The sequence below is a fragment of the Sturnira hondurensis genome, unplaced genomic scaffold (assembly GCF_014824575.4).
Source record: "Sturnira hondurensis isolate 20B ecotype Veracruz unplaced genomic scaffold, ASM1482457v3 Scaffold0021490, whole genome shotgun sequence".
Taxonomy (NCBI): Eukaryota; Metazoa; Chordata; class Mammalia; order Chiroptera; family Phyllostomidae; genus Sturnira; species Sturnira hondurensis.
The window spans coordinates 3,865,819-3,887,518 of NW_028094121.1; the positions used below are offsets into that span (position 1 = coordinate 3,865,819).

Genomic DNA, 21,700 nt, shown 5'->3' on the forward strand with positions numbered 1-21,700 from the left:
GCCAGGTGAGCCTTGAGGTGTGAGTAAGAATTGGTACACCAGGTAAGAGAATGTCTGGACAGATGTGTGGTGGATGCTCTCAAACAAACTACTTAGGGCTAAATAGCTCGAGCACTCAAATTCCACAAGTGGGGTGCTGGCCACCTCTGGGGCAACCCAGTGCCATTTTCAGCAGGCCAGAGCCTCGGGAAGGGTCATTTCAGGGCTGTGACGCACTCTGCCTCCCTGTCGTGTGACCATTTTGCTCTGAGTCTGCCCGGGGAGCCGCGTGGAGCAGGGGTCGTCCTCCCTGTCCCACACAGTCCGTTCTCGTGCGTTTAGATGCAGGCCTGGCTCCTCCGTCGTCGTTTCATAGTCTCATCTTTGGCAACTTCACCAGAAGCTTTCATGTTCCTCCTGGGATTCCTTCTGTTTTTTTCTTGAAGAGATAGAAAACAAAGCCTTTTTAAGATAAGACTTGAAGAAAGTAGAACCTCTGTAGCCAGTTTAATAGGAAGTGTACTAAAGTGATTAGGCTGATTTCTGGGCATGACTTTATTGTCCTACTTAGTATGATAGTCAGTGTAAGTAGCTACTGTTTACTGAAGACTCACCATGTATCAAGGACTCTCCATAGGCATCCTCTCGCTTCATCTTCTCAGGGCTCTTTTGGGAGGTTCTTTGGTTATCATGCCCACTTTTACAAATGGGGAAGGAAACTGAAATGCTAAGAGATTCAAGCACTTGCCTGACCTTAATAGCTAATGAGGGGCAGAGTTAGGACTTGAATCAGGTGGCAGATTCCAGGGCCCACCCTTGAGACGCTACCCTGGGCTCAGGGCCTTTGGCAGGGCTGTTCTGCCTGTGAGAGGGAGTCTGAGCTTGTCCTTAGCGTGCAGCATAACCCTTGGGGGTGGGGGCAGAACTTGCCAGCCACATAGAAGTACTGGGGAATGGCAGAAAGCTTGGAGGGGAAGCCAGCCCTGGGGCTCCCTCTGAGAAGATTATCCGCTTAGGAAAAGCAGCCTCGGAGGAGCCTTTGGTGTATGGAAGCCCTGAGTGGGCAGCTGGCAACAGCCAAGTACTGGGGGAGAGAGCCAGCTCCATTGTCCGCACTGAATGTCAGTGGGTTGACCTCATGTCAGCGCACAAACAAAACATCGCTCAGTGCAAAAATCCCTTAACACTGAGGGTTTTCTGTCCTCTTCAATGGCCATTACAACTGGGGAGGCTTCAGGCCCTTGGAGATCTGCCATATATATATTTTTAAATTTAATTTATTGGGGTGACAGACCTGCCGTATTCGAGTGGCCATAAATGTGATTTTTTTTCCAGCAGCAAGCATCTAAAGTGGAGAAGGTGTTCTTCACCACCGCGGTACCGGTAGCCAGTAGCACAGGTACGTACGTCTGCGTGAGTTTGGGGGGAAAGTCAACTGTCTGGGCCCCTCGAGGCACAGTTAGTTGTTGCTTTGCCCCAGTTTTTAAAGCTTTAAAATCAAGTTTGTCACAAACAACAAATCGTGTTGGTTATTTATTAGAGTATTTCATATTCTCATACATCTTGGGGGTTAGTGCACTTACGATATAAACACCACATGTAACATTCATCAACCAGTGAGAGTTCTTCCCCTCTCAGGTACAGTTCTCAAATGTAGCCAGAGAAAAAATTGAATCACAGTTAGTGCTAAAGAGGGCAGTTGTTAATTCACTGGACTCTCTTCTAATTACAGTGGTGAAGAAATAGCATCTGGGTCAGTGACTAGATAGAGCTATAAAAGGTCTTTTTTTCCCAAAGCCTTTATTTTATAGATTAAGAAACTGGGGCCCTGAAAGATTAAATGACTCCCCCAGAGTCACAAACGAGCTTGTGGCAGAGTCGAAACACTAGTTCTCAGGCCTCCCGACTCCCACGCGGTTCTCCTACCCCTAGGTCTCTAGCTCTCACGTGAAGCCTGTCTGAATTCACAGAGTGTGTGAGCACACGAGGCTGGTTGTGTAAACGGAGGTTATGGACACCTACTGAGTGTCCGCGCCTGGGGCTGTGTGGATGAGTGTGACGGGCGGGAAGGTCAGATGGGACTGAACAAGGCCCGCACAGTGTGGACAAAGGGCGGGGGGGGACCCCGGCTCTGTGTGTTACGTAAGGCTGCTGCCCTCCGGCTGGCCCTGGATGTAAGCCTGCTGGTAACGTTGCCTGGAGGCATCAGGAGAGGAGGTGGGTGAGCTGGGTCCTTAGCGGCAAGAAGACCACGTCAGGAAAAGGGAGGCGTCCGCTGTGGCTGGCATGGAGGATGCGGGGCGGGGGGAGGATGGCTGGCAGTGAGGCTGGAAGTGCAGGGTGCATCCAGATGGTGTGTGTGGCTTTCTAAGGAAGAGAGAGTTGGTCTTGGCGCATGGCACCGGTCTTTTCCATCGTTCGAGCCTCCGTGGCACTCAGCTCTCACCTGGCCTAGACCCCCTGTGCCCTGCAGCCACTTGAAGAGCAGTGTCTCTCGCCTCTCTCGCAGGGAGCTCTGTACAGCAGATCGGCCTCAGTGTTCCCGTGATCATCATCAAGCAAGAGGAGGCATGTCAGTGTCAGTGTGCGTGCCGGGACTCTGCCAAGGAGCGCGCGGCCGGCAGGAGAAAGGGCTGCTCTTCCCCACCCCCTCCAGAGCCAAGCCCCCAGCCTCCTGATGGGCCCGGCCTGAAGCTACCGCAGCAGACTGTTTCCGCACCCTCCGGCCCCCTGTCATCATCCTCTGCCGTACCCTCCTCCTGTGAGCAAAGCAGGCAAGCAGAGACTCCCCCAGACCCTCAGACAGAAACGTTAAGTGCCATGGATGTGTCGGAATTCCTGTCCCTCCAGAGCCTGGACACGCCGTCCAATCTGATTCCCATCGAAGCACTACTGCAGGGGGAGGAGGAGCTGGGCCTGAGCAGCAGCTTCTCCAAGTGAAAGGGCCCCGGGCACTCCTCCGGGAAGAGGGCCAGCAGGAAGCGTCCCTAAGGTGTGATGCCTGCCATCTTGGAATCAGCAGTTTGGAGGATGAAGAAATCTACTGTTTGAAAGCCTCACCTTTCAGATAGATGTATTTTCTTTATTCATATCCCAGGAGCATCCATTTTAAGGAACTGATCTTTGGGGGGAAAAAACAACAAAAAAAAGCTAAGTTATAAATGAACTGTTTGGCTGCACTGTATGTCACTTTTGCTTATTGTCATGTGAACTTGGAAATTAAGGTTACTTGTATGCATAAAAATTCTGAATGAAAGGGTGTGGTTTCCATCAATCTGATGTTGCCCATCACTTGCACTGGGGCCTTGTGGACTGGGCAGTGGAATTGAGTGTGTGTAGTGTGGCTCCTCCCTGTGCATCTTTTGAGATGGAGGCTGAAGCTTGCTTGCTTGAAGGCCAGACCCTCACTCCATCAGAGAGGGGGAGTGGCAGAGCGGGTCAGACAGCTGTGAGCCAGCGGGAGCTGGACCACACGGTTGTGTTTGCACTTGGTGTTGGTGGGACTCGGAGTGACTGGCAGGCGCCTTCTGCATCCAGCTGCAGCACCAGTGGGCAGCTAAAAGCCTGGGCCAGGGCCAGGGCCGTGGGGATGATCAGGTTCTGCAGGGGCCCCAGGCGAGCTGTTTGCTATGTATCGATGTGTGTGTAGAGCAGGCTTTAGAGGCCCGATCACAGCCTTTGCCTTCCTGGTGTTTTCTGTCAGTTGGTGGCCATTGCAGTGAGTTTTTCTGGAGAAACATCCCTACTTTGTCCTGGAGTGGGCACGTGGGCCTGTGGCCAGCTGCTGGTCTGTGCTCCACCTTCCTTCAATGGCGTTTTTCCTCCTCAGAGCGGAAGAGCTTCATTTTGCTTATCAGAAGGTGTAGCTTTAAGGGAGGTTTTTTAAAAGTGGCATGTAATTGGCAGGCCAGGTATTCTGGTTCCAGGTTCTAGCCAGGCTTTTGGTTGCCCCTCCCATCTCAGCCCCTCACCCCTCTGGGTTTTGCATACAGCCTAGTACAGTGCAAAGAAGGATGTGACTTGTTCAGCTTAGTCATAAGATTTCTAAACAAAAAAAAAAAAACAAAAAATACAAAACGATGATCTTCTACTCAGGGTAAAACAAAATTCCCCTTCCACCAAAAAGCCTGAAATGTTGCAATAAGTTATCTCATTTGGAATGTTTGAATAAGTTGTGTTATATTTAGGAAAGAAGAATTGTTTTTTGATTTGTGTATAGAATTACATCCATCTGTCTGCCTTTGGCTCCAAGTCCTTGCCTCTAAACATAAAACCTAAAATACAATCCGTGCTAAAATGGGAAGTTACTCTCAGCTGGCTTTACTGATGTAACCATGAGTGCTCACCAAGTTCGCTGGGCTCAGAGGCTGGGCACAGCCCCATGTCTCGATGACACCTCCACCTGTCTGCCCGGAGTGAGCAGCAGGGGTCCACAGACAGGGCAATGATGTCAGGTGGGAAGTATCGATAATTTCTGCCTTCCTTTTCCACTCCACAATGTAAAGAGATCTGCATTTGTCACTCTCCTGTTCTCTGAGCCATTACTCAGGGCCAGCCAAGACGGTATCTAGAGCAGATCACTTTGGGAACCAGAAGCTCTGCCTTTAACAAAATGTCAGGGTTCAGGCTCGTGGTGGTGAGCATCGTCACTGCCGTGAGGAGAAATGGGTTTCACCCACAAGCAGCTGGTGGTTTCTCATTCCAGGAGTCTAGGTGGGAGAACTGGTTCGACCTTCTGCACTCCCGTCCCCACAGGGCTGCTGGGTTCTGGTGACCATTGACCTCCGCAGAAATTGATAAGGCAGGGGAATCTTCTGTTAGCACAGCAGGTTCATCCTGGAGAGCTAACTGCCGAGCATGGCTTGTCCTCGGCTGTCTCTGGACCTTGAACCCATAGGAAGCTTCGAGGTCAGGACCCTTGCTATTTTTCTCTACCTCTTCTGAGAGAGAGCAGCACCATGGGGTCCCAAAGGTATGTGGGTGGGGGGCAGGAATGACCTCCTCCTGTGTACCTAGAGTCACCTGGGACTCGGTTCCCGGGGAGCTGAGGTGGGAGTTAGGAGTCCGGGGAAAGCCACTAGACGCGTCCGTGGTTTGAGTGTTGCTTCCTTCTTAGTTAGCCAGGGCTGTGCTACCGCACCGAGCCACCCAGGCAGTGGCTTTTCCCCTCTCCAAAGACTGGAGGTGATGAAGAAGCATCTTAAAAAAGTGCTGAGGCTATCAGGTTTTTCCAGTTGAAGTGTCTGCCTTTTGAGGCTGACTTGAGATTACAAGGGGGACTGTCAAATCCAATTAGCTTTTGAAAAATCAGGAGTGTGTTTAAAATGTTAGTGAGCACTTGTAAAGAGTAGGTTTATTCCATAGGGTAGACGGTCTTCCCTTCCTCTTCCAGCTCTCTCCCCACACCCCCTTCTATAGACCTGGCCTGTAATACCAAGGACCTTGGAGAAGAGCTGGCAGCTGGCTAAAGGGGAGCCAGACAGAGGCTTCCTGGAGAGTGTGGTTTCCTAAACCCAGAATGAACCTAGGGTCAGATCAGGGAAGGCCTGCAGACTTCTCGCAGGTGGGATCAAGCCCTTCTTCTTCCCATGGTAACCAAAACCCTCTTCACCCTGTAGATTTATGTTCCAGTTCCCACCAGCCTCTCTAGCTCTCCGTCTCCTTTACAGGGTGCCAGTCAGCATCAGGAATTGGCGTTCGCGGGCTGGTGGGTAGGGAACTTGGCTGGCACTAACAAACTGCCTTAGTGAATGTGGCCCTTCCCAGGAGAGGGGGTGGGGCACTGAGGGAAAGTGGCCCTACCTTTGCTGGCAGGGTCTGGTCAACCTCATGAGGGCATCACGTTTGGTGACAGGAGTTGTTGTCATTTACTGAATTCCTTGGTCTTCCCCCTGCCCGCCATCCTTTCAGAAGGAGATCATGGTACAAAGCCTAGGAGGGGCCTTAATGTGTGGGAGACCTCTCTGGGTAGAAGCAAGGGACTTCTGTTCTCCACCTCTGGGAGCCAGTAGCTTGGAGAATTGTACCTTCAGTGTCAAGGCAGTGGACCGATGGGGATGATGGAGGGTAGGTGGGTTTTCCTGAGAGACTATGTTATAATGCTGAATGTGTCCAGAGGGACGAGTTTGCAGAACCTCATATTGGTATATTAAAGAAATAATAAAAGAAAAAGCACTTTAGGTTATTTTATCTTTAACCCAATTGCTGCAATTTTTTGTGCGTATATATATACACACACACACACACACACACACACTTTTCACAAAGTTTTATTTTTTGCTCAGAATAAAAAGTTAAATTGAGGTGTGAAAAGAAAAGCACTTATCTTGGTGCAATATGTGTAGCTTGACGGTCGTTGTCCCATGTGGCCCTGGCCTGGCCGCATTTTCTGCTCCACCAGCCCTGTACCAGGAGGCTGTCTAAAGGGAAACACTATTATGCATTCTCAGCAACTGGTCAATCTATGCAAACCTTCCCAGTGTGCCTGAGGGCGCCCCCTCAGGCTCTCTCCAGAACTGCCGTGGGTCCTGTTTCACCACTTTATGCTCCCTTGTCGACTTTGCCCCTTCACCATTACAGAATGATGCCCCAAGGGAAGAAACTGATCATTCCTACGTAGAAACCTGGCACCTTCTAGACTTTTATATTTGTAATCAGGTTCATTGTCCTTAATCTTAAAGACTTCTCCATAGTCACACAAACCATTGATCTGTGAAACTGCCACAGTATTGCTACAAAGACTTCACATTGTTCCTACATCACCAATCAGAAATATGAGCAGGGACATGTTAGTGGTGGGGCCTGGACGGGAGCCATTTCCATACTGCTCCCATACTGCCCCTGTTAGCTCTTTAAACAAAAGGCCTCCAGCCTTCATTAAATCCAATAAACAAAGCTGTTAATAATTTGCTTTACCAGCTTTCTTCCTTCCCCCTACTCCTCTCTTATTCCCCCTCCCCCCTCATTTTATCTTCATTCTTAGGCTACAATAGAAAAGTTTTAAAATACATTTCAGCCAAAGTGGAAAGATTTTCAGAGATCCAATATGCACGTGATTCTGCTGTGACATAGATCAGAATTGTTCATTCCTTAATATTGGGGAGGGAAGAGGCAACAAAACTAAATTATGCATATTTCTGATTGGTAGTCAGCCTGTTTCCTCTTGGATAGTTTGGAGGGAGAGGGGAAAAGGGTCCCTTGTTTCTCCCACACCTTTTGGGAAAGCCGATGACCACTGTTCGGGCATTTCTCATGTTGTTACTCCTATTCAGGGGAGAGCTCAGTCTGCACTGAAAAATGCAAATTAAACTGGATCTTTATGTCAGTGTGTACATAGTACAAGCTTTTTTACTGGATGCAAAGTTTAAAACCACATACTGCCCCTTTGGCGGTGTGTCTGTTGGGCCAAAAATTGGGTGATAACAGTGTCACTTTCTCAGCTCAATGCAGTTTCTACTCTTTTTCTTATGGGAAAGTTTTTCATAAAACCTTTTTGCATCAAAACCCAGGGGTGTTTTTTGCAATATCCTTGTTATCCTCGTAGTGGTGCCAAGTCAGAGGCCTCTCTTGCCCTCTCCCCTGTGTCCTCAGGCCTCCCGTAGGGTGATGTTTGACCCCACAGTCTAGTCCTCTGTTGTGTTTTGGTGAATGTGGGGGTGAAGGTCAGAGTTTAAGGTGGTTGTTTCCTTTCCCTGTGAACTCCGAGTACCTGATTGGGGAAAGTAGCTGGAAACACGACTTACTGAATCTCTGACTCAGATCTTCTGGCCAGGAAAGGCAAGACCCACGCCAGCCTCCTTTTTGTGACACACACTAGTCATTGGCCGGAGGTCTTGGTGACAGTTCTTTCAATCCCAGATGGTTTTATTTGGATTACGTAAAGCCTGTCAAATTCATTTAAGTGTGAAACATGGGAACAACGGACTTCCACTGAGCGATATGAAAACGTTACAGGTTCAGTACTTCCAAAGGAAGAAAACTCCAAACCCAAAAGAGTAAATATGAATTTGTATTTTTGAAGAATGTGAAATAATGGTGTTTGCTTAATTGCTCATTTTGTATAAACTTAATATTGTACTTTAAAATATCTGCTAAGAAGTGAAAATTTAACTTTTTGGAATTTAAAAAGCAATATTAAATACTAATGAAATCCTAATTAAATGCTTATTTAAATCTGGTAGCTATCCGTGGTATTTCTTCCCAACCCTGCCTGAGGTTGACAGTGATCAACCGCCTCCCCGCTCCCCAGCCATCAGAGTCTCACAGAGGGGACACAAACGAAAGGTCCGCCACCACGGTAGTCTGCAGGTTTCCTTTAATCAAGGCTCTGCTCAAAGTGTTTTGTGGGGGTAGGAGCCCCCAAAGCATGAAATGGACGTGTAACACCACCTGGATCCCCCAGAGCAGGCCAGACCGCTCGGAGAGCACTGCTGGGCCGCCAGAATCCGGGTAATCAGACTGGGCATTCCTTGGCTACATTTCAAAGCTCAGCACCGCCTTCAGCCAGGATGAAGTGGGAGTGAACCCAGCTGCTAGCAGAGCGGCCACCCCAGGCTGAGGGCCAAGTTCCAGCCACTGCCAGTGAGGACTGGCCCCTTTATTGAAGGCAGTTGTTCAGAGTCCAGCCATCAGCCCCGAAGAGGGAGAGAACTCAGGGCCACCGGCTCGAGGATGGTCAGGGCTCCGCAGCTCCATCGCCAACATCCTTTGGATAGCCGCCTCTGGTGGAGACAGCTGGCTGGGAGGGCGCTCCGGCTTTGGCTGAGACGTTCTGATTGGAACAGAAAGGAAAAGAGTGAGACTGGGGGAAAAGGCCTTGGATTAGGCCCCGCAAGGATAGCACTGAACTTTTTCAGAGCCTCTCACCCAAATAAAAGGTGGGAAGTAAAGCGGTGGGGGACACTTTCACTCATCAGGGGAAGCTAGGGCTTAGCAAGGTCCCCCACCTCCCAGGCCCAGCCCGGGATGGCCACTGACCCCGCCACCAGCCTGCTCCGGGCGCCGACGGCCCAGCTGCCGTAGCATCTCCTCGCAGGCGGCGATGGTGTCCAGGAGCTGCCGCTGTCGCTGCTCCACCGCGTCCAGCAGCTGCTGGGCGCGCTCATCCCGGGGCGGCTGCGGGGGTGGCCTCCCGCCGAGCCCCAGCCCCGCCTTCCCACGGTCCACGCCTGCAGCCTCCCTGCCCGGGAGAGAGCGAGACAGTCAGGGCCGGCGCTGGCGCGGGGTCCGAGCCCACTCCCCCCACCCCGACGGGCCCCCTCTCACCCCCGTGACCAGTCTGAGCCGGGGCCCCATTCCATCTCCACCTGCGCGGCCCGACCACCGCCCCCCTTTCAGCCGCCCCCCCTCCCCAGGGCTGCGCTAAGGCTCCGTAAAGTCGCGCCCCGCCCCGTCCCCACCGATCTCCTTCAATCCTCCTGGGGGTCGTGGTCCCTTTAAGCTGCCCGGCGCGGAGGTGGGGCCGAGCCTCCCGGACCGGAAGCTGACTGGGCGCGTCACTTCCTCCCGGAAGCGGGCCTGGGCGGATGTCTCCGGCTCGTCCGTGCAGGGGACTGAGGGCCGCGGTGGCTGCCAGCGTGGGGTTGAGCGAGGGGCCGGCGGGCTCCGTTCGGAGCGGCCGCCTTCTCCGCCCTCCGAGTCCCGCTCGGGCGGTGCCGGGGGCCCGGCTGTTGCGGCTCCCGGGAAGCGGGGCCGTGCGGGCCGCAAGCCCGGAGCGCGCCGGTTGGACCGAGGCGCTGCGGGCTGCCGTGGCCGAGCTGCGCGCCGGCGCCGTGGTGGCCGTCCCCACCGATACGCTGTACGGCCTGGCCTGCTCGGCGACTTGCTCCGCAGCACTGGGCACCGTGTACCGCCTCAAGGGCCGCAGCGAGGCCAAGCCGCTGGCTGTGTGCCTGGGCCGCGTGGCCGACGTCTACAGGTAAGGCCTCCCCGACCCGGCCCCGCTGGGGGCGGCACCGCGGGAGGGGCTTCCGGTGACAGGCTTGGGAGACTGAGGCGCAGGGAGCGGGAGGGGCTTGTCCAGGCTCACCCAGGAATCCGGAACTGGAAATATGTTTCAAGCATTTAATGTCTGCCTGTCCCTGAGCGAGACGCAGGGACGCAGCGATGAACGAGGCAGGCAGGGTCCCTATTCTCCTGACGTTTTTGTGATTAATGGTGGGGGGTGAGGGAGCGGCGGCACTCCCTGGTTTAAAAGATAAAGGAAACACAACAGCGTAATTTAGTAGGGAAGGCTTTGAAGAAAATAAAACCCGAAGCGCGATAGCAGTGCAGCTGTTTGTAGCCTCGGTGACCGGAGGCATGTGGGCTCTGAGCCTGGGGTGCTTCTCTGGCCCAACCTGCTCAAGCTCTTAGGTGAGGAGGGAAGACAGATGGTTTCCATTGTAGTCCCTAGGGTCCCCTTTTCTAGATCTGCCTAAAGTCGGCCTAGGACCAGCTGTGGCCCTTCATTCTTGGATAAATTTGCGCCCCCCTTGTTTCCCAGGTACTGTCATGTGAGAGTACCCGAGGGGCTCCTGAAAGACCTATTGCCAGGACCAGTGACCCTGGTGATGGAACGCTCAGAGGGGCTCAGTAAGGACCTGAACCCCTTCACTCCCGTGAGTCAGATTTGTCTTTGTCCCCAGACTCCTGCCATTTGGCTTTAATATGGATCCAGGCTGGACCCATTGCCCCACCCCTTCCACCTTTCTCATGCTCCCCTTTCACCTTGCTTTATAGCTTGTAGGCATCCGGATTCCCGACCATGCTTTCATGCAAGACTTGGCCCAGATGTTTGGGGGACCACTTGCTCTCACCAGCGCTAACCTCAGCTCCCAGGCCAGTTCTCTGAATGTCGAGGTGAGAGTTACCCAGTTCCCCCCACCCCAGAACTATCACCAGGCCCAATACAATTCTCTCTGAGCCAGTGGGGTTGATGGTTTGCTGGAATTGCCAGGCAGAAGAGTCTAGTGGTGGGCAGTCTGCCCATTTGGCAGGGGATGGGGTGGGGGGGTCCAAGAACCTTGGAAAGGTTTCATTACAAAGTTCAAGAAGTGAGGGGGAGGATTGTTTTTTTTTCCTATCTTTTAAAAAAGAAACATTATTATAAGTATAATCATTTTCCTCCTTTATGTGAGGGTAGCAGTTGTTGAACACAGTGGGGCAATGGTCTGTACCACAGTGCTGCAAAGAAAGTTAAGGCTCTGAAAAGTGAAATGGCTTTCCCAGGGACTCCTGATCCTCTTACCTCTGCCATAAGCCAGGTCAGAGAAAGGATCGTCCTTAAACCTGTCTTAGCTGCAGAGCTTAGAACAAATGAGGACACAAATTAAACCTACCACACTGTTTTCTTCTTACTGAACTTAAATGTACAGCATAGTGACGTGGTGGGATTTTCCAAGCCCCGACGTAGAGAGTGGGTTCAGGAGCCTTGGAAAGTGAAAGCTCAGCATCCCTTCTTATTTTCAGACCATTTAGGCTTTTACTTGGTCCTGGTGGCCATACTCAAGGCAGTGGAGGAGGGGTGGTGGGAGATATTTTACCTTTTCAGCACACGGTTGACCTACCGATATGGTGTTCACCACCCCCATCCCAGACTCCCAGGCCTGACTGCCACTGCAGTGTCTTCATCAGGAACTGGGGGCGGGGTGGGGTCGGGCAGGAGGGGAGCAGTGCTCTGTCCACCCCAGAAGGGAGCACCCTTCCTACAGCCTGAGCACAGAGCGTTGTTGCTGGTATGCACTTGGGGAGTACACCCTGTTTTCCTCTCTGTACCTCGACCCAGAGCTCCACTGAGACCCCCGGATCAGAGTACTAGAGCCGGAAGGGCCCTCAGGGACCATCTCACCTTACAGCCTAGATGACGTAAGGTGAATGTGGTCACACGGAGATTTGGAAAGTCCAGGCTGGAGCCCACATGTTCGGGCTCCTACCTGGGATTCCAGTCATTGTACTTACATCTGCACACCAGAAACAATGTGTGGAATTTCCTCTTGGCACAGTAAAATATTCCTCGATCTGGCGGGGGTGGCTCAGTGGATTGAGTGCCGACCTGCTAACCAAAGAGTCACTAGTTCAATTCCCAGTCAGGGCACATGCCTGGCTTGCAGGCCAGGTCCCCAGTAGGGAGCGTGTGAGACGCAACCACACACTGATGTTTCTCTCCCTCTCTTTCTCCCTCCTTTCCCCTCTAAAAATAAGTAAATAAGAAAGATATTCTTTGAGCTCTAGATTGCAGTTCCTTGGGGTGCTAATTGGGGGCTGTTGCAGGGGGCTTCATAGGAAACCTCATAGGAAGTAGTGTTCTAGGTTAATGCAGTGTCCTAAGCATGGCTGACCTTAACTACATGAGGCTCCTTCCCCTACTGGGAGGAAGGTGCCCACTGTCTTTGGACTGTGAAGCCTTTGTCTGACTGATGAATCCTCCCTGCAGTATGATGTCATTGTGAAGGCCAAGGGTAGTGACCATAGTCTTCCCCTCTCCCTTCTTAGGAGTTCCAGCACCTCTGGCCTCAGTTGTCCCTGGTAATTGACGGAGGACCAATTGGGGATGGCCAGAGCCCTGAGTGTCGCCTGGGCTCAACTGTGGTTGACTTGTCTGTGCCAGGAAAGTTTGGCATCATTCGTCCAGGCTGGTGAGTCTTTCTGATGGCTTGGGAATAGAATGTGAGGCAGGTTGAAAGGTGCAGGCGAGGCCATGACAAAATAAAGGTGGTCACACTCTCTTGCTCTGGCAGTGGTGGGGAAGGTTGGGGAAGGGGTGGGTGGAGTGAGACTAGGTTTGCTGGTGTTCACTGGCCTTTTCAGAATTCAAAAGGATTCATCAAGGCTTTGACGATCAGAGTATAGCAACACCAGAGCTGGAGGTCCCTGATCGCCAGACTCTGGTGGGCTTGACAAGTCAGACTCTTTAACTGTCCTCCATTTCCTCCTCAGTGCCCTGGAAAGTACCACGGCTGTTCTCCAGAAGTACGGGCTGCTCCCCTTGCACGGATCCTGCGTGTGAAACTGGGAGGCAGGAGGGCCTGGGGACTGATGCTGGACACCATGTGTCTGTCCGCTGGGGGCTGGCATGGCCTCATTTGCAGAGGCCACTGGGGCTACAGTGTCGCTAGTCTGATGCTTTTAAGGCAGTTTGTCTTTCTAAACTTTGTAGACGGGGCCCCAGAAGTTGCTGGTATAGCCTTACACCCTGGGGAGGGCGCTATATTTATTATTTGCAATTTCATATGTCAGCCAGAAGCTGGCTGACCTTAAGGTCTCTAGACCTTAAGAACATTCCTAGGATGCTCTTTTTCTGATACGTTTCTTCTTTTCTGTTTTTTAAAATTTTTGAAATACAACTTAAATAACATTTGGAATCCAGTGAGAGGGGGTGGTATTTAAGGTCCAAATGAGCTAGAGCTGTTGGTGCTGTTTAAAAGTCTCAAGTGACCAAAGACATGAGCGTTCATGCTCCTGAAGCGAGAACCAGGTTAAGTTAAAGGTTGTAGAGCCACAGGCCCGTCACTGTGTCCTCTGAGCCAGGCGCCGGCCTTGCGGCGTGCTCTGCTTGCCTGGAGGAGGGTCGTCCTTGCTGTCCGATGATGGAAGGTCAGCTCAGTTGGCAGAGGGTGAGATCAGGGGGCGGGGGTATCCAAATTAAAGAGTATTGGAAAATTTCTACTCTCTCTTTCAGACACGAAATAAATGATAATGAATTATACCTGTAATACTTTATTTAAATCTAGTGTCTGCATATGAATACAGCCTTCATCTGTATTTATGTGTGTCCCAAGCATGAAACATAAGTATTGTTGGGCATTTGAACTTTGTTTTTCTTTAATAGAAAATAATGCTGCTATTAAACATCTTTGAAAATGGCTTGTTTTTCTTCTTTGAATTATTTCCTTAGGGTATGATTACTAGGTCAAAGTGTATGAACATTCCTATGGCCCTTGACACAGATAAGCCTTCAAAAGAACTGGTTGCCATCAGGTTGCCATCAGCATTGCCATACTTTTAGTATTTTTCAAACTATTTACGAAATGAGGCCTCAGTGCTCCTCCTTCGGTAAATTACTACAGCTCACCATCCACCCCTTGTCACCTGTCCCTACTCACCACCTTGGTTTCCCCAGCTGTGTCACCAGCAAGGTGAGCAGGCCTACCCCAACCGTCAGCCATCTCACTGCAGCTGGGAGTCCCTATGGTACCCAGTAGGCCCGCCACTGCCTCTCTGCCTGGTACCCCAGTTCCCAGAATTAGGATTCAATCTCAAGCCCACAAACTTAATATAGTGGTTTCCAATAGACATTTTTTTCAAGTAGATCCTAAGAATCTTGCCAAAAAGGGGTGTGGGGGGGCTGTCTCTGCAATTTGGAAAGAAGCAGTGGTTTGTTAAATAGTCCCTCTAGAAATCTTTTTTTTAAAATTTTTTTTAAAGATTTTATTTACTTATCTTTAGAGGGGAAGGAGAGAGGGAGAGAAACATCAATGTATGGTTGCCTTTCGTGCGTCCCCTGCTGGGAGTTGGCCTGCAAGGAACCTGCCTGCGACCCAGGCATGTGCCCTGACTGGGAATCAAACTACGATCCTCTGGTTCGCAGGCCTGCGCTCAATCCACTGAGCTACACCAGCCAGGGCCTTAGAAATCTTGTCTGAACTACTTAAGCACACTCTTCACCAAGTGAACACTAGCCATCCCACATGTCAGTTTGTCAGACTCTGACTAGGGGTGAGACTTTGTGAAAAGAGTAAGAGGAATGCTTGCTTGAGAATACGACATCATATTTAATACAAATCACAGTCGCACTGAAAATGGCTCTAGTGAATGGGCCTCATTCAGTTTAGGCAGCTAAAGGGAGGGGCATGTCCCAGGCCTCTCCCTGGAGCTAAATGTTCGTTCATCTGGGAAACCGGCTTGAGCACAGAGGTATTTTCTTAGAAGAAACAACTCCCAGCTGGGGTAAAACTGCCAAGAGGAGAAGCTGTGGCTGCGCTTCAGCAGCACCGGCTACGAGGCCGTGCCGGATGAGGGAAGCTGGGTCCTGGAGGCACCCGGAGACAGGAACCGTCCTGGTCGTTTGCTCCCAGCACGCAGTAATGCGCTCAGTCTGTTCAATGAGTGTGTGGATGCTCTGGATTATTTCCTGAAAATGGGGTCCAGGAATCCACTGGGAAGAGCTTAAACCTAGCATTTCCCTTTGAGGCAGTCTCAGATACGGTCCCCTAACTTGGAGAAGATAGACAGTGTTGGAAGGAGGCCTGAAGAGAAGACAGGCTGGCGGAAGGGGGAGGGCGCATGCTAGCCCAGAGCCCTGACGCCCTTCTGACGGCGGCTGGCGGCCTGGCCACAACACCACACCGCACCCACCTGCCGAGTTCACAGCCCCAAGGGATCAATTTAAAGTGCTCTGTCTGGGGATGGGAAGCTTCCCTGGGCTAAGTCCAGTTTCCTGCCCGCTTCTACGTACAGTTCCCTCTCCAGAACACCCCCAGGTCCCCATCACTGCAGAGCAGCCCAGCACCACTTGCCTGAGGAACAGGCCCTGTTCCCACACGAGCCCGGGCTTGCTGGTCCACCCAGAAGCACTCAGCTGCTGGCCGGGGGGCAGCGAGGACCTGTAACCTCAGCCGAGCCCCGAGTGGCGACGGGATTCCGGTGCGGCTGGGACAGCAGCACCTCGTGTCCTGCGTCAGGCCCCTCACATCAGCCACTGCTCCTTCTCTTTGATGAAGTGCTCTGCCCAGCGGCGGGTCAGCTCCAGGTAGAGGCTGGGCTGGTGAGGCAGGTAGTCCAAGTACAGGCGCGTTGGGGTCTTCTTGGGAATGGCCTTCTCGATCTGGGTGCCCTCGTGCCACTCGTTGAAAGAGGTGATGGAAACGATCTCAGGCCTGACTGTCAGGGCCGCCTGCAGGGCCGTCTCATAGTACTTGCCGTTGACCCTGTTCCGGGTGTTGTGGTTATTCCAGGGCCGGATGCTGGTGTCGATGTAGCCAGGCCCCACACTGGGAATGAACATGAGGTTGTTGGCATCACAAAAGCTCTTCACAGCTTTCCAGTTCTGATGGGAGGAGCCAAAGGAGAAACCATTGGAGGCAAAGTAGGTATACATGCCGTCAAATCCGGCGGCCAGGATGTCGTGAGTGTGGCCCTCTTCCACCAGCAGCGCTATGAAGACCCCATCATAGGGGGTGTTGCGGATTGAGTGCGGCCCATTTGGTGTCAGGAGATGGGCCCAGGCCTCAGGGGTTGTCAGGTAGGAGTCGTAGATGTAAAAGAGCGGGAGGCTCTTCCCCATGCTGTTCTTATAGCGGTAAAATGCGCCGTGGGAGCCATACCTGAAGAGCAGGAGGAAGAAGAGCCTGAGACAGCAGCAAAGCTGTGGGGCCAGCGGTGGATGTGAGCTTTCCTGATGCCCGAGCACAATTTTGGGTCCAGCCAGTCTCCGCAATTGGATTGTCACGGCTCTAAACAAGAACCTATGTGCCTGCCTCCTCTCCCCAGCCCGGCATTTCTTTTTCTTTTTTTTTTTTTTGAAGATTTTATTTATTTTTAGAGAGAGGGGAAGAGAGGAAGAGAAACATCAATTGGTTACCTCTTGCACACCCCCAACTAGTGATCTGGCTGGAAACCCAGGCATGTGCCCTGACCAGGAATAGAACCAGCGACCTTTCAGTTTTCCCAACGATGCCCAACCCACTGAGCTATACCAGCCAGGTTCCAGCCTCTTAATTTCTTTATTTAAGCCTCACCCCCCTGCCCTAGGCCAAGCCACCACCATCTTTAATCTGGGTGACAGGCTTCCACTTCTACCTCCTTATAACATTCTCTCTTTTTTAATCCTCACCCGAAGACATGCCCATTGATTTTAAAGAGCAGGGAAGGGAAGGAGAGAGAAAGGAAAGAAACATCGATGTGAGAGAGAAACATTGGTTGGTTGTCTCCTATACACGCCTTGACTGGGGACTGAACCGGCAACCTAGGCTTATGCTCTGACTGGGGATCAAACCTGCAACCTTTGGTTTATAGGAGGACTCTCCACCCAACTGAAGCACACTGGCCAGGGCTCCGTTCTGCATTTAAATCAGATCTGACTGCTCCTACCCAGACCTGTGAGGCCCTACCTACTTGATCTGGCCCTGCCCACCTCTGGCCCTGCTGCTACCCCATCCACCTCTGCACTCCAGCCACACTGGGCTTTTTGTTCTGCTGTCAGGCTTGTCCTATCCTGTGACCTTCGGACCTCACTGCCCTCTGCCTGCCCCCAATCTGCAGGGCCACCTGTTCACTTAGTTGTTAGTTCGCATGTCATCTCCTCAGAAAGCAGTCTCAGCCAGCCATTCTGACACAACGCCCTGCTCCATTCTCTATTACTCTGCACAGTTACTCTGCTCCACTGCATCCCCAACATACACTAAAATGTGACCTTTGCCAGTCCTACCCATTACTGTACAACTAGGGCTTAGGACAGTGCTAGACACCTAAAGGCACTCGGTCAACATTTTTTCAATGAATGGATGAGCATGCAAGCGCTGTACAAGCCACTTTCACATGTATTAACTTGTAACTCTCACAAGACTCAAAAGTAAAGAGGCTTACCTCCGATTACAGATTAGAGGCTGTAGGACCAGAATTCAAACTCGGGTTGCCGACTCTAAGCCCAATACCTCTTGTAAAATAATCGCTGGGGCCCCTGGCTAGTGTGGCTCTGTAGGTTGGAGTGCCGCCCCACACACCAAAAGGTCGTGGGTTTGATCCCTAGTCACGGAGCCTATGAGAGGCAACCAATCGATTTCCCCCACCCTCTCTCTCTCCCCTCCTTCCTCTCTAAAAGTAAAGAAAAAATGTCCTCAGGTGAGGAGTAGAAATATTAACAACTGCTGAGGACACAAGCATTCTGCCCTCTGTCTCTTGACCTGCCCCTGCAAACCTCTCCCTACCCCCAATTTGATCCCCACCCAAATTCACTCGCCAGAGCAGCCTTACGTGTCAATGATGTACTTGATGTTGTCGTGCAGAGTGATGTCATCCCGGCCCTTGTAGGGTTGGATGTGGAAGGCCACCTGCCACAAACAGGAGATACTAGTCAGGTGAGTATGTCTCCAAGGTCACAACCTTTCAGGCTCATGGTCCCACATGGCTGAGAGGAGAAGCTGAGTTCAGGACAGGCCTGGCAATGGTGGGCACAACAGACGTAAGAGCAGCCACTGCCCTCAGGGCCAAAAAAAGAAGGGCAGGTGGTTTGCCCACCTCTCACACAGGGCATCAGGGAATCACTCTGATGGGCAGGATGGCTAATAATAGGCTTCACCTTGTGTGCCAGTTCCACGTGATCGGCACTAGCACCTAGAACGATGGGAAGAAGTTTACTGGAGCTGTGCCGATGGGAAAACATGCTACAGCCTGTGAGCCGTGTTAGTGACGGGCTCAGGAATGCATGTGTGGCGCTTCTCTGCCATTTTATCGAGAGGAAAAGGACCTACTTGGTCGGTCCATCTGGGGAAGTAACGGCACGTGGGTGGCTCAGCTCCCTCGCCCCTCTGGAAAGGGAGCCTGCCTGCCGAGAACACCTGCGCTCTGTGCCCTGAGGACCGGCACTGCTGCCCGCCGGTCGGCAGCTGAGCCTGGAGCTGTGTGTGGGCCCATTTGGCCCTGGCCTGCCTTCTATCCAGGGTCAGGGTCTCTGACTTCACCTCTATTATTGTGATATTTAGTCTCCCGTGTCTCCTGTATTTAATTCTCCCAGGTTTTTTTCAGGATTGAAGAAAATAAGAGTGACGTAGGCAGTATTTATTAGACGTCCCCTCCCAACACCACACTTACTACTTATTTGCCAGAGCAGTGCTAATGCTGAGAACTCGGTGGAGGCACTATCCCTCTGGGTGGCAGGGACTCTCCAGCATGGGCCAGGGGACACTCGATCTCTTCTTGGAGACTCACCTGGATATCGTACTGATGGGCAGTGTCCAGGATGGCGGGCACCAGGTCATCTGAAGGCTCCCCGTTGTCATCAGCCATGCCGGGTGGGTACCAGGACAGGACCAGGACACCTGAGACACAACACCCGCTCCTTCAGAGACGCACAGGTTCCCCACAACAGGGATCTCTTTCCCCACAAGCCTGCCCGACTGCAACATAGTTTCCTTGCTATGAATGAAATCTCATAGCAAGGCTCCTGCCAGGTTCTCCTGCCGGCCCTGGAGCTGTCCTCGCCCGCGGTGCTGAAGTGCAGCGGCTCGGGGAACCTTCACGTGCCAGGCCTGGAAGGAGCCTGAGAAAGCTCCGGATAGGAGCCAGGCTTTGGCTGACATTAGCAAGTAGTAGAACAAGGGAAATGGGTGGACAACGCCACACCCACCCAGAAGCCACAGTCCTATCTCGGGAAGAGAGGTGCACCCCTGAGGTCCGGAATGCATAAGAGCCCTGAACCTAAGACCTAAGAATAGGTCATCCTATTCTTCCCGAGGGAAATAGCGCTTGTCTAGGCTGCCGGCCCCTCCAGACTGTAAATCCTGAGGGATAGGCTGTGTGCTATTTATCTGTGAACTCCTCCTCCCGCGTCTCTGGCATTCATTGAAATGCACTGTAAAATCCAGCAGAATTCAGTGACCAATCTGAAACAGGTGAGCCTCCACCCCAGGCTGCCTCAAGGAGGCTCCCAGGGACCCCCTTTCAAGCAGAGGACTTGATGGAGAGCTCCCGGCCCCACACAGAGCGGCGTCCGTCATGCAACCTGGGTGACCCGTCCTGCGGGCAGCCGCAGAAGCAGGTCGCGCTGCCGCCCTGCCGGGTCCCTGGTGTGCAAGCGGGGGCCGTCCCAGGCGCTACTCCTGATCCCAGACTCCTGCGGGGCCAGGAGACCCAGGCTTCACTCACCCAAACCTGGCCGTCCAACAGACATGAAGACCCTGCTCCCTCTCCTCCCCGTCCCCACCTGGGACAGCTCTGGCCCAACCGCCTTCCACTGGGTCTCCCAGCAGCTCCGGCCTAGGAAAGGGCCCTGAAACGTTGGGAGTCGGAAGGCAGAGGTGGGTGCGTTTGAATACCAGAAAGAGGGGCAGTGCCTCGCGGAAGGGATAAGAAGCCAGGCGGACGGGTGAGTGGGGCCGAAGGCCCTGCGGCTGGATCAGCGGGAGTTGCCGTGCAGAAGAAAAAAGGGCGAGGCTGGGGTCAGGGTCGCCCAGGGGCGGGACGAACTAACTCACCGATGGCGGCTTCCTTGAGCTGGGTCATGTGCTCCCGCAGCACGTCGGGGTCCCGGGAGCTGTAGGGCCCCAGCTCTGGGTAGAAGCTGGAGCCCAAGTCGTCCGGGGGGCTGTGGCGGCCGCGGGGGTAGCTGGCCGAGATCTTGGGGTCCCAGTGCGGCACCATGACGTGGTCCCAGTGAATGTAGTGGCCCTCGCGCCGGGGGCTCCCATACCACGAATAGTAGAAGGCGTGCAAGTCCGAGTAGACGCGCAGACTCTGTTTAGGAGCCGGCTCGGCCTCTGCTGGGGCCGGTCCCGGGGGACTGCCCGGGCCCACGGTGCGGGGCGGGGGTGGCGGCGGGGGCGGCACGGCGGGGGCGGCCGGGTCCCGGGCAGCGGGGGGCCCCTCCGGGCGTCGCTCAAAGGACGCCACCTCCAGGCCCGGGCCCAGCGCCGGGAGTCCATCCGGAGCCTTGAGCGTGCGCAGGCCCATGAGCGTGCCGAAGGCGAAGAGCAGCACCAGGAACAGCGCGATGCAGGCGCGGCGCCGCCGCCGGGCCATGGCGGCCCTGCGCTCCTCGCGTCCGGCGGGTTACCTCCCTGCGCGCCGCGCCATGGCCTCCCGCTCGGCTCCCGCGCCGCGGAGCCCGGGCGCGTCCCAGGGAGACGGCGCTGCCGTGCGGCGGGTGCGGCGTGGGCGGCTCCCGTCTCAACCCCGCAGTGCGGGCGGGCCCGGCACACAGAGGATGCAGGCGGCGCAGACCAAGTGGTCTCCAGCCGGGGGGGAGTGGACGCGGGGACAGACGAGGAGGGGCCGAACCTCGCGTTCCTGGGCAGAAGAAGCAGGGCCCCAAGCCAGGCCGAGTGGCCCCCAAGCCAGGCATAGTGGCCCTCTGAGGGTCTGTCGCCTTTCAGCTTGGGGCGGCGGGGTGGAGGCGCCCGGAGGGGGGATGGAATGCCTTCCTCTTGCAGCCCAGAAGGTCCGTCCTGGCAGCGGCGCTGGAGGGTGTGGGAACAGGGGTCAGTGTGGAGAAGACGAGTGTCCATGGTTGTCCCTCTCCCCAGCGATCTCCTTCCCCACTGCTCACCCTTTACTGACTCCGTCGACCCCCGCCCCCCCGCCCCACGGATCTCAGAGACCTCCCTTGCTCGCCCCATCCCGCTTCTGTGGAATCCCTCTCACACGCCCCTGGCGAAGGAGGCTTGGGGGGGGGGGCGGGGCGGGGGTGCCAGAGTCAGATGCCACACGCGGGCCGGAGCACAGAGAGACGAGGGTGACTGTGACTTGTACGAGGTCACATGGAGCAGGTTTAAACCCCAGAGTCAGGACCGGCTCGCCAAGGCTCTTTTTGCTGTCAGGGCTGCCTGGTCTCAGGCCTGTTGTCCTCTAGAGCCATCCGTCTGTCCTTGAACAATCTCCTAGGGTCAGCGAGGACTAAATGAGAGGGTTACTCTAAAAGCCCGTTTTACAGGGCCTGACAAAACCAGCACTGAACACACGTTCGCTGTTCTTCCCGGACTCAGCTTCAGAGGGCAGGCCCGGGTTGTATTTCCCCGGTAGATTTCTAGGG

The 21,700-nt window shown here is 53.6% G+C and overlaps 4 protein-coding genes across 9 annotated transcripts in view; 2 read left to right on the forward strand and 2 right to left on the reverse strand.

The window, feature by feature from the left end:
- The window catches only part of MTF1 (metal regulatory transcription factor 1), a 48,482-nt gene extending 40,572 nt beyond the window's left edge, over positions 1-7,910 (forward strand). For 2 of the 3 annotated variants that reach the window (XM_037032654.1, XM_037032655.1), the window contains exons 10-11: positions 1,315-1,378; positions 2,489-7,910. In XM_037032654.1, coding sequence (XP_036888549.1) covers positions 1,315-1,378; positions 2,489-2,919 — 495 coding nt within the window. In that variant the 3' untranslated portion in view covers positions 2,920-7,910. The remainder of the gene's footprint in view (positions 1-1,314; positions 1,379-2,488) is intronic. The other variant, XM_037032656.1, reaches the window with a different exon arrangement.
- A 366-nt stretch (positions 7,911-8,276) lies between these two features.
- CUNH1orf122 (chromosome unknown C1orf122 homolog) lies at positions 8,277-9,537 on the reverse strand. 3 transcript variants are annotated; one of them, XM_037032661.1, is made up of 3 exons: positions 9,455-9,537; positions 8,956-9,157; positions 8,277-8,749 (listed from the first exon to the last, which is right to left on the reverse strand). In XM_037032661.1, the coding sequence occupies exons 2-3, from the start codon at positions 9,001-9,003 to the stop codon at positions 8,654-8,656; spliced, it is 144 nt and encodes a 47-aa protein (XP_036888556.1). In that variant the 5' UTR covers positions 9,004-9,157; positions 9,455-9,537; the 3' UTR covers positions 8,277-8,653. The 3 variants fall into 3 exon arrangements, with proteins under 3 accessions (XP_036888556.1, XP_036888555.1, XP_036888553.1); XM_037032660.1 differs by having other exon boundaries at positions 9,378-9,463; XM_037032658.1 differs by lacking the exon at positions 9,455-9,537 and adding an exon at positions 9,244-9,345.
- On the forward strand, positions 9,492-13,820 carry YRDC (yrdC N6-threonylcarbamoyltransferase domain containing). The gene is made up of 5 exons (XM_037032657.1): positions 9,492-9,895; positions 10,463-10,577; positions 10,699-10,818; positions 12,451-12,593; positions 12,895-13,820. The coding sequence occupies exons 1-5, from the start codon at positions 9,504-9,506 to the stop codon at positions 12,962-12,964; spliced, it is 840 nt and encodes a 279-aa protein (XP_036888552.1). The 5' UTR covers positions 9,492-9,503; the 3' UTR covers positions 12,965-13,820.
- A 741-nt stretch (positions 13,821-14,561) lies between these two features.
- On the reverse strand, positions 14,562-20,774 carry MANEAL (mannosidase endo-alpha like). Of its 2 annotated transcripts, XM_037032614.1 has the most exons (4): positions 20,148-20,774; positions 18,883-18,992; positions 17,929-18,005; positions 14,562-16,280 (listed from the first exon to the last, which is right to left on the reverse strand). In XM_037032614.1, exons 1-4 carry the CDS (start codon positions 20,689-20,691, stop codon positions 15,644-15,646), a joined length of 1,368 nt encoding a protein of 455 aa, XP_036888509.1. In that variant the 5' UTR covers positions 20,692-20,774; the 3' UTR covers positions 14,562-15,643. The 2 variants fall into 2 exon arrangements, with proteins under 2 accessions (XP_036888509.1, XP_036888510.1); XM_037032615.1 differs by lacking the exons at positions 17,929-18,005; positions 20,148-20,774 and having other exon boundaries at positions 18,883-18,953.
- Positions 20,775-21,700: the final 926 nt, after the last annotated feature.